Genomic DNA, 10,441 nt, shown 5'->3' on the forward strand with positions numbered 1-10,441 from the left:
GAGAACTGGATTTGAAGAACAATATAGAGTATGTGAGGTTCAGTTGGTTTGGTAATTTAATGCATAGAACCCCCCCCCCCCCCCAAAAAAAAAACAACCAGAAAACCAAGAAACACTAAATATATTGCTCAATAAATATGGATATACATCCATCCATCCATCCATCCATTTTCTGTGCTGCTTATCTTGCACAGGGTCAAGGGGAACATGGAACCTCTCCCAGGGGAATAGGTGAACAAGGCTTGGGACAATCTGGACGGGGTGCCAACCCCATCACAGGGCACAATCACACACTCATACGCTCTACGGACAATTTGGAAATGCCCGTCAGCCTACAAAGCATGTCTTTGGACTGGGGGAAAAACCCGGAGTGCCTGGAGGAAACCCCCAAAGCACGGGGAGAACATGCATGCTCCGTGCACAGAGGACATGTGACGCACAATGACGTGTGTGTTACTGTAGTTAAATCCTAAGCTAAAACCGACCCCTAATTCTAACTTCAACTTCAGTACACTGAAATAAATTGTTGGGCTCTTTTAATTCATTTCATTTTTGTTTTGTTTTTTAATAAAAAGCAAGATGTTTTCGAAAAGATGTTCTTTACACGGACACAAGAAGATGTTCAGATAAAACAGCATGTACAAAGTTAAAAATGATGAAGAAATTATTCAATATCCACAAACAACTGCTACTTCAGACACCGTTGCATCTTTGGGAAGATAGTGACAGTGCATGTGTGTGTGTGTGTGTGAAGTCGAATGTATTTTACACAAAGTAATGTAACATCTCTTCATTTCCTCTTTAAAAACCCATTAGTCATTTATCTCACTTGCACATTCTTATTTCAGGATATGTATTTGTCAACCCAGATCATTTTTATATACGGTTTGGACACCATATCAGCTGCAACATTTAGAACTTGTTAGGTCTTAACTGACTCATTATGACTCATTAACTGAGCCATGAATTGTCATTGGGAATTGTCAGATGATATCAAGTTCAGAGTGTAATGAATTCTCTAACTTATAAATCCTTGTGCTAACACTCAACATCCATGGGCTCCTCTAAGCAGCTGAGGATCTGAAAATGAATCTAATTAATGCCCACAAAGCAGAGGAAGGCTATAAAAAGATATCAAAGTTCTTCCAGCACACAGTTTCCAATGTCCAAAATATGATTAAGAAATGGCGATTAAGATCTGTGGAAGTCAGAGAAAGATCCGGAAGACCAAGAAAACACTCAGATAGAACAGCCCATATGCAGGCCAAAAAGGCAAAGCAAAATCCCCAAATGGCAGGAAGGGCCTGCTGGAAGATTTAGCTGACAAAGTGGAATATTGTATTCCCGTGGTGGTGGAATATTCAATTCTGCAGCACTGCTTGCACCTGATCTGCATGGAGGAGTCATCAGAAAGAAACATTACCTGTGACCTCATCATAATATGTATGCAAAGCAACATCTTGACAACAAGTGCTATGGGATGGTGAAGTAAAAAAAAAAATAGAACGCTTTGGCCAAAATCACCACAGGTATGTTTGGAGAAAAAAGGAGCAGCATTTGATGAAAGGAACACCTTAAGCATGGGGGTGGATCTGTTATGCTTTGGGGTTGTGTGGCAGCCAGTAGCACAGGAAACACTGCACAGGCAGAAGGGTGAATAGACTCCAGTACAAATCAGCATTCTTGAAACAAATGTGACACAGTCAGTGAAGAAAATGAAGCTGAAAGGAGATTGGCTGCTACAACAGGACTCAGATTTAATTCTATGGCTGGTTAAAACCTGGTCGAGAATTCGGTGTCTAGATGTCACAAGATTTCAGTAATGACCTACTGAACTATAAATGAACATTACTCCTGAAATGTCTTATTTTTCAAGACTATTCCAGATCTAAATGGAACGTTAGAATACATAACCAGCTGAGGCTCCCTGGCATTTCTGAGGATCTTCCGTGTCGTTAATTATTTAGAGCTAGCAATTAAGTTCCCTTATCTGTCAATACACATTCCAGAGGAAACAGCTCAGTGAATGAAAGTAACACTACAGTCTTAAGAAGATTAAGATTTTTGTTCTGTGGCTCTGAAAAACATTACAATGGGAACTATTACCGGCATTAGACGTGGTGTTGTGATGTTTATTGAAACTGATAGCAGAAGAAGGAAAAATGCTCGATAAGTAAAAACCAGAAGTCCATTATTTAAAGTGTAGATCAGATTCTGTACAACGCATCATTTAGGGTCCTGCCTAAGACAGTAATTACTGACTAATCCAAAAGATGTATACGTCCCTCCAATCAGGCTTCCATCGCTTTTAGAGCATCGGAAAGACACTTCAGCTCGCTCTCCGAATCAAAAAGTATACCAACTTCCCGCCCATCTCCACTGTGATTGGCTGGTATAGACACGTGAATGAATCGGGTGCGGAATCCAACGTCGGCTACAATAGCGTTTCTCACACCCTTTCTTCAAATGTGCCAATCACAACAAAGTGCTGCATTGTACAGTAGCAAGTCTATTATTTTAACTACATTGACCATAGCAAGGTTGACGCATCATTCCTTTTCAATCAAAGTTTGCTAACCAAATAGTGAGGATAAACATGACATATTTTCGTTTTCTTAATGTATTCGACATGTTTTTTTTTTTAACTGAAAGACAATCGTGAAATAAAATAGTGTTTATCTCTGCGACTCGGTCAATAAAATAGTTAGAAAGTTAGTCACTGCTTTTCTTTCACATCAACTCCAGGGAGCTGCTTCTTATGGAATCAGTGTTTTGGGACTTAGCTTTGAATATTTTAAAATGAGGTTGGCCATTTTAGAAACATTTTTAAACTAAGGATGTAGGATAGACGATATTTTAAATGTATAGTCTTAATGTTACACTGGAAGAGCTCTTCCTCAGCAGATGGAGCCCCCTTCCCAACCTTTGACCGCCATGGAGGGTCACAGCAGGTGGAATTGTGATAATTACCCAGACAGCATTGCAGCGCAGTGAGCCAAGAGACCTCTCGTCTCTCTCTCTCTCTCTCTCTAATTCGTGATGGTGTCTTTTTCTCTCGCTCAGTAACAGACTCTGGCTGTTTATCTTGCAGATATTTTCCACCTCACTTTCTCGCCTTCGCTGTCACTTTCTTCATCATTAACTCTCCCTTCCCTTTCCTCCCATTGTTTAGTCTTTCATACCACATATCAAGAGTACATTCTGTAACACTACAGATAAAGTGTACAGATATATTACAAGTTGTATAACACTTTCACTTCTCATATTCCATATCCTTTATGAATGGAAATACAGTTTAACCCTCATTTATTCATTTCCATTTACTGTAGTAACGTTCCTTGTTTATCCTGGTTAGCGTTGTGGAGGATCTGGCATCTAAAGGAAGTCCATTTAAAACTGTAATGCTAAATTGTTCTTTCAGGTTACAAGTGCTAATATTAGCTAGCTACTGTAGCGACAGTAAGAGACGGTTGGCTTTCTATACCTCGTATGTGTGGATGCAAATCCAGTTTGAGAAATGACAAGCCATCACACAGAAAACATGCCATCAGTGTTTTACACCCTGAAAGAACAAAAGCAAATGCTCTCACCCTGTCTCAGTATCAAGCATGTGTTCAAGGCCAAGAAATAGTGTTTGTTTCTGAGAATGACAAGGACTCATTTCATGTTCTTCCAGACTTTCAATTGCCCATGATCATTTGCATGCAGCATATGTGAGCATCTGTGTGTACAGATACGCCAAAGCAAAACAAAACATATTGAACTTTTGTTCAAAAACTATGTTTACACTTGAACGGTCCGTCAAATCTGAGCAACCGAGCAAGAAAAAGCAAAGCAAGGTACGAAACAAAGTACAGTGGAAAAGCTAACCTAGAAAGCATAACATACTGTGATAATTCTGTGTTTAGTTCGGCTCCCCTGACAACAACAGGTGCTCTTACCATGAGTCTTCTCTGAATAGTTCCATGTTATTCGCTTGAACTCCTATGTGTATGCTAGCGGTATAATTCAATGCCACTATGCACATCTGTTTAGTGCTCCAAATATTCATATCTGCATCTGTATTCGGTTTTAAAACAAAAGTGGGCGTGGCCTGAACTCGGATGAGCCACCCAGAGGCAGAAACGGCAGTACCGTCAGCGTGGTCTGTGAACAGTTCCTTAACTTCATATTACTTGGCAGATGTATGTGGAACTGCTTTATTTTCCTGCTTACAGAGTTATTGTTTTTGCTGGTATATGCCTGTGATGTTTTCTAAAAAAAAATATTTTGGTGCTATTTTCCAAAATACTCATTTAAAGCACTGCACCGTGGACCAGACAGCTACTAAAGACAGCCGCATGTGCACATTCAGCATTAAACTGTGTAAGCGACTGCTGTATGGATGAAAGGCTGCCGCTGAAATAAAAGACTGAATCTGTGATCAACTCGCAGCCATAATTCCTCGGAGAAAGCGAGATCCAAAACCATTTCCTTCTGTTTCAAGTTCTCTTTTAGCCGCCTGAATTTCTGTGACTGGTGAAGTTTGTTGAAATGAATTCTTACTGAATGTCCCACTGTAACAGATTCTTCGCCCAATTATTAAACGTCCTGTTCCCGAAAACCGCGTTTTCCTTTAGCCGGTGTTCCTATTTCGCTTGATCGTCTGAGTCATGCCATGACCTCATCAAGGCAGGTTCATTTGGTTCCTGCACTTAATGTCTCCTATATTACATGTTACTCTGGAGAGGAGAGACAACAGGCTTTGTGACAAGCTCTCAATAAAGAGTCACATGTTCTCAGGTTTGGTGGCAGGGACATGAATCGTGATCACTTTATCTAGGTACTGTGACAAATAATGTCTAGTACAATACAAACTAGCTGTACAGCTGGTTTCGTTCTGTAAGATTACGGTGGTGTTTTAAGATCATTACTTGTCATAATGTACAAGATGATCCTGATCAAATCTTGGCCAAATTCCATACCAGACTGTGTCAGGTTATATGATGAATATCTTCCAACGACGAAAGAAAATGACTACCTTCTGCTGACGGGAACATTCAGCAGAAAATGGGCTCGCGTAAACATAAGCACTTGTTTTGGTTACCGTTTACTAATACCACTATCATATTTGTAGCTGTCTCATCAGTCTCGGATAATTCTGTGCCATCCTCGTATTGGCGGTTTTGAGTTGAGGGTCATACCGTAGCAGTGGTCACCCTCTGAGGCTTTAATCAGAAATTTTAAACATTGCCAGAACTTTCTTGCTGGCTGTCTTTGGTCACAACGGCACTAAATCGGCCACGTTACGCAATGAAAACTGATCATTTGACTGATCTCAAGTCACGGTCAAAGAATTCTTTCACGATGTTTGCTTTTCGTCTGCGACGGCAAAATCGTGCTGAAAGTCGTGCGTTCGGAAAGCCGGCTTAAGACATACCATGTTGTGATTAACAGGTCTGTTTGTACTCTTTTTTTCCTTTCCACCATGTCCTTTTTTATAAATCGGGGAGGAGTCTTCGGTTCACAGCTCTCATCTACAAATATTCCACTTTTTGTGCGCAAGTTTCATTAGCTTTCATTTTCCATCTCTCGTTGTTTTCTGATATCCGGTTCTGTTTTGCGGGGCTTCATTTTGTGCGGTCTGTTTCGTGGTGACTGTGTTGTATTAGGCTGCGCACTGCCCACAGGTGTGGAGCCTTGTCTTCACGATGAGAAGTTTAATCATGACCCGGAGGTGACTGTAGAGTAAGTTCAACTTACAGCCTTTTTCTTTTGTCCTATAGCTTCATTTTTGACAGTCTCCGTTTATCTCACAGCTGCGTGCGTTATGCCGCTCACAACGACTTCACACTGACTGTAACTATATCTCCCAGAGCTATTTCTCACCTGATACAGTATCTAAAAAAAAAAGACATCCAAAGAGGTATATCTATATAAGTGAACATATCAAATTGCAACAACAGTAATGGTGGTAGTAATTTTGAGCAGTATTCTAGCTAAAACCTTCCTTTCATAAATTTCCCCTTGGGGATCATACAGTAATCTCTATCTCAACTACACAGATGTATTATAGAACTTCATTTCACAGATCTGACTTTTTTTAACATCTGGTTTGCAGATATTACTGTAGACCGTCACATGAGTGGATAATTATCATGTTTCAAATAGACTTGTGAACTTGTGACTGTGAACACAGAAAAAAAAAAGATCTGCGTCAAGCATCCACATTCTGGGAATAACTTCATAAGAGAGAGAGAAAAAAAAAACCCAGCTGACTGAAATGGAAATGTCTGTGTAAAAAAACTACAAGTCTTCACCTAGACGAACACGATCACGATGTTTTTTGTCACTTTCCAGGCAGAAAAGATCGCAAAACTGTTTAAATGAAAATAAAAATGGGGCAATCTACAAAAAACAATGGGGTGTGCTGGATCAAGTGCTATTTTATAAGCTGTTAAATAATGAGGGTGGAAGCCATATAGTTAAATTAAACCAAACCTGTAGTGAGCAATGTTATAATTACTACTAGGACTAATCATGCGGCAAAAATTTTCAATACACCAAACTCTTATTACGTGTATTACGTATTTATTTCAATGCTTGCCATTTTCCCATTCGTATATTATTGCATTAGTCGTTTTCTTATTTCTCAGTTTTAAATTGCCGTATTGCTTTTACGCATTACGTTTGACGACGAAGGGAAAAAAAGGTCTAGACACTATTGAAAAAACCTCTACTCGAGAACAATCCTCAACCTCAGAGGTGTGAACCACATGCAGGTGATTTGCATAATGAGAAGGGGGAGCCCAGGAAATCGCCCTGGGCAGCTGCGTAAGCCATCTCTGAATACTAGGAACTTTTCCACAGTAAACCTTGATGTAAAAGTCACAGAGTCTGAATACAGCCCGGTAATTTGTAATAATTCATAGTAATTGATCATGTAACTACACTTGAAATTTCCAAACAGTGTGTCACTCTGCAGGGAGGAGGATAAAGAAATGTACATTATCTTCAGTTTTTTTGTGTGTGGCCTAAGAACTGTGGATGTTTTCTACATTAATCGGTAAGCAAAAACACAGAAACAAATATTCTGCATTGGTATACTGTGTTTGATAAGTATACAACACATAATATTACTAACACAACTAGAATTTTATTATTATTATTATTATTATTATTATTACTATTATTATTATTGTCTGGTTTCCTCCCCAAAACATGCCAGTAGGTGGACTGACTATGCTAAATTGCCCCTAAGCATGAAGGTGAGTGTGTGTGTGTGTGTGTGTGTGTGTGTGTGTGTGTGTTTTGCCCTGAGATGGACTGCCTTCACGTTTAAGGTGTGTCTGGATCCACTGCATCTCTGACCAGGATAAAGTACTTTCTGAAGATGAATGAATGAATTAACAACAACAACAACAACAACAACACTAACAGTACGACTGATGCAATTTAAACAAACAGGAACACAGGAATAACGAAAGTAGCAGGTCAGCACTTAAAACTTCACACTCCACTGAAGCTTCACATCATCACCTCGCCTTAATGAACCCAAACTAATGGTAATAAACTTAAGCCGGTGCTCACGGACTGCACTTTGTGGCGCGTGGGATGGAGGGAGGGAGGGGGCCGTTATGACTCACTACCGATGTCCGTTACGACTCGTTTTACTGAATCGACTCTTCCGGATCAGACCCGTTTAAATGAATCAAACTGCACTAGTCGCAATGAACAAACTGACATGTCTGCTGTCTGAAACTGCTGATGCACTTAAAATTTTATAACATCATTTATCGTTATCATATCATACTGTTTTATTACACAACCCAAAACTAGACTCAAAATCACTCTTTCTGCACACTTTGCATTGCACTGAGTCATGTGACTTTTCAGGGAGCTTTTGAAGGCAAAAGAAAGTTGCTTTATATTACAACTATATGACAGCTCATTGACATTGAGGATAGACATCCTTGTTGTATGGACACAGTTAATATAATATGATTTTTATATGAATTTTACCTTTGCAGAAAACATATACGTTTAATAAAAGAGACTTGCACATAGACTTGTTTCAAACCTATCTACAATCTGTTGTTTTGGAGCATTTTAATCCATCTTCAAATAACAAATGGAATAAAATGCGTTCCTGTATTAACCATTAACATGTTCACTCAGAGATAACACTTCATACTCAGTTGTGTGTTACATTAGTATGGAATTAACCCGTACAGACTACTTTAAAATGTCCATTATTAAATAATACATCTTATAGTTTTAGCAATGAGTAACATTACTTACTTTGATAAAATGCAAACATGAGATTACAGACCCCCTTCAAATGGACAATTTCAACGCTGTACAGCAAGAACTAACATTTGCATGGTGATTATATAGTGTGACCAAACATATTAATATCACATTATGATTCAAAATCCAGTTTAATTGCACATAATAACACATACCACAAACACATGCACAATAACACGGTAACAGTGTATCTGTTACTTAACAACAAAGTATCCCAGGTGTCAAAACTTCAATAGTTTCTCAACAAAACAAAGCAAAACAAAAAAAAAAAAAAACAAGATTCAAATACAGATGCTTGGTGTAAAAACAAAACCGACCAAATGTATTAACTGATGCCTTTAAAATACATTTTCGTTCATTCATTCACCAGTTTTGTACAAATTCAAAACAAAACACACACACACAAAAAAAAGGCTTGAATGGTTGGATTTTGTTGTTTTGTCCAAATGATATGAAAGCCTAACTTGCATGGAACCTTCATAACCTGTTGTTTTTAAAATGAATTCATTTCAGATTAATGATTAATATCAAAGACTGGTTTCCTCTTTGGCCATAGGATCGTGATATTTCGCATTGTGATGCTATATTTCTTACTGTTCATCATCAAAGTATCACAACAGCACTAGCAGTCATTTGAATAAAAGACACAACTTGGACAAAAACTTTCAATTCATTCATGTTGGCGAATCGACTCGCCATAAAGAGTCGTTCGAAAAATGAACCGATTCGGCGCTATGACTCACACAGTCAGGCGTCGCGCGAGCGTAGAACGTGATGGAACCGTTACAAATGGAACTTAAATAAATAAACACAGCCAGTGATACAGGCATTAACCGTTAACGCATTCGTGTGTGTGTGTCGTTGTTTTACTTACATATCAGTAAGAATAAGGCTGAAGTCTTTATGAGCAGGTGTGTATCTGCCTTTAGCCGCTGTAGCCCGGGAGATGAGACATTTAATTTTTACATTTTTCACGCAAAAACGGCGGAAAGCGGACCTAGAAAAGGCTAGCGAGGCTTGGTTTTCACTTCTGTGAAATAAATAAAAGGAAAAGAAACGCGTGTTTTCCTTTTATTCGGTCGTCACTCGTTTGAAAGCTTTCAGAGCTTTAAATTCGTTGGCATGACGCTTCGCGGCGGCTTTCCAGCGCGAGCACGAGCAGCAGCAGGAGCAGCAGACCGGGTCCTAGCGCCGACAGCGCAGGTTCCAAACCGCGCATCAACAGGTTGCAGAAGATTCGACGTATAACAAACACGACATGCTCAAAAGTTTGTGTGCACCTGACCATCACAATGATATGTGCTTTTTGAGCAGCACATTACATATTTAAACAACCAGCCCCCCTCCCACACACACACACACATACCCACTTTGCTGTTATAATAATCACAACTATTCTGGGAAGGCTTTCTACTAGATTTTTGGTGTGTGAGTGTGGAGATTTGTGGTCATTCAGACACAAGAGCATTAGTGAGCTTGGGCACTGATGTTGAACGGGGAGGCCTGGGGTGCTGTCGATGTTCCAGTTCATTCTGAAGCTGTACGGTGAGGTTGAGGTCAGGGCTCTGTGCAGGACACTCGAGTTCTTCCACTGCATGAGGTCTTCAGGGGTAGTGTCATGCCTGAATATGTTTGGGGTGTAGTGGAAACAATCTTCTTTCCAGCCTAAGTCAAAAACCGTCAGAGACAGAGGGTTTGTAGATGCCAAAAATAAGCAAACTTGATTGAAACAATAATGTGAGACAGTCTGAAGAAAGTCTAAATTATGCAAACACACACAGGACCTTTTTTATATATATATATATATATATATATATATATATATATATATATATATATATATATATATATATATATATATATATATATACCTTTCTGTCATAGAGAGCTCATCTTAGGCGGGGTTTTTACCTTTTCTCATTAAAAACAGAACAATCTTCTTTTCCACAATTAATTATTCAAGTCTATATGTTATCTTAAATTTGTGGAGCATGCGCAGGTAGTTGTTTTTCTTAAAAAGGTTTTATGAGGACAAGGTTTCTTTTAAAAAGGCTTTCACTCAGACAGAGTCTTTGTTTTTTGTATTTCTCTGAACAAAACTCCATTCTTATGTCTCAGTGAGTTTTCTTCTATATGCCGTCCTAGCTGATAT

At 39.1% G+C, this 10,441-nt stretch overlaps 1 protein-coding gene across 3 annotated transcripts in view; it reads right to left on the reverse strand.

Annotated features, from left to right (window-relative positions):
* rab27b (RAB27B, member RAS oncogene family) overlaps positions 1–9,993 on the reverse strand; it is a 43,324-nt gene extending 33,331 nt beyond the window's left edge. The window contains exon 1 of one of the 3 annotated variants that reach the window (XM_053648114.1): positions 9,164–9,993. Coding sequence is in view for 1 of the 3 variants with exons in the window: in XM_053648113.1 (XP_053504088.1) it covers positions 9,164–9,165 (2 nt within the window). In the remaining 2 variants the exon portion in view is untranslated. The remainder of the gene's footprint in view (positions 1–9,163) is intronic. The other 2 variants (XM_053648113.1, XM_053648115.1) reach the window with 2 other exon arrangements.
* Between the last annotated feature and the right edge of the window lie 448 nt (positions 9,994–10,441).

Source organism: Ictalurus furcatus, chromosome 18 (genome assembly GCF_023375685.1).
Source record: "Ictalurus furcatus strain D&B chromosome 18, Billie_1.0, whole genome shotgun sequence".
Taxonomy (NCBI): domain Eukaryota; kingdom Metazoa; phylum Chordata; class Actinopteri; order Siluriformes; family Ictaluridae; genus Ictalurus; species Ictalurus furcatus.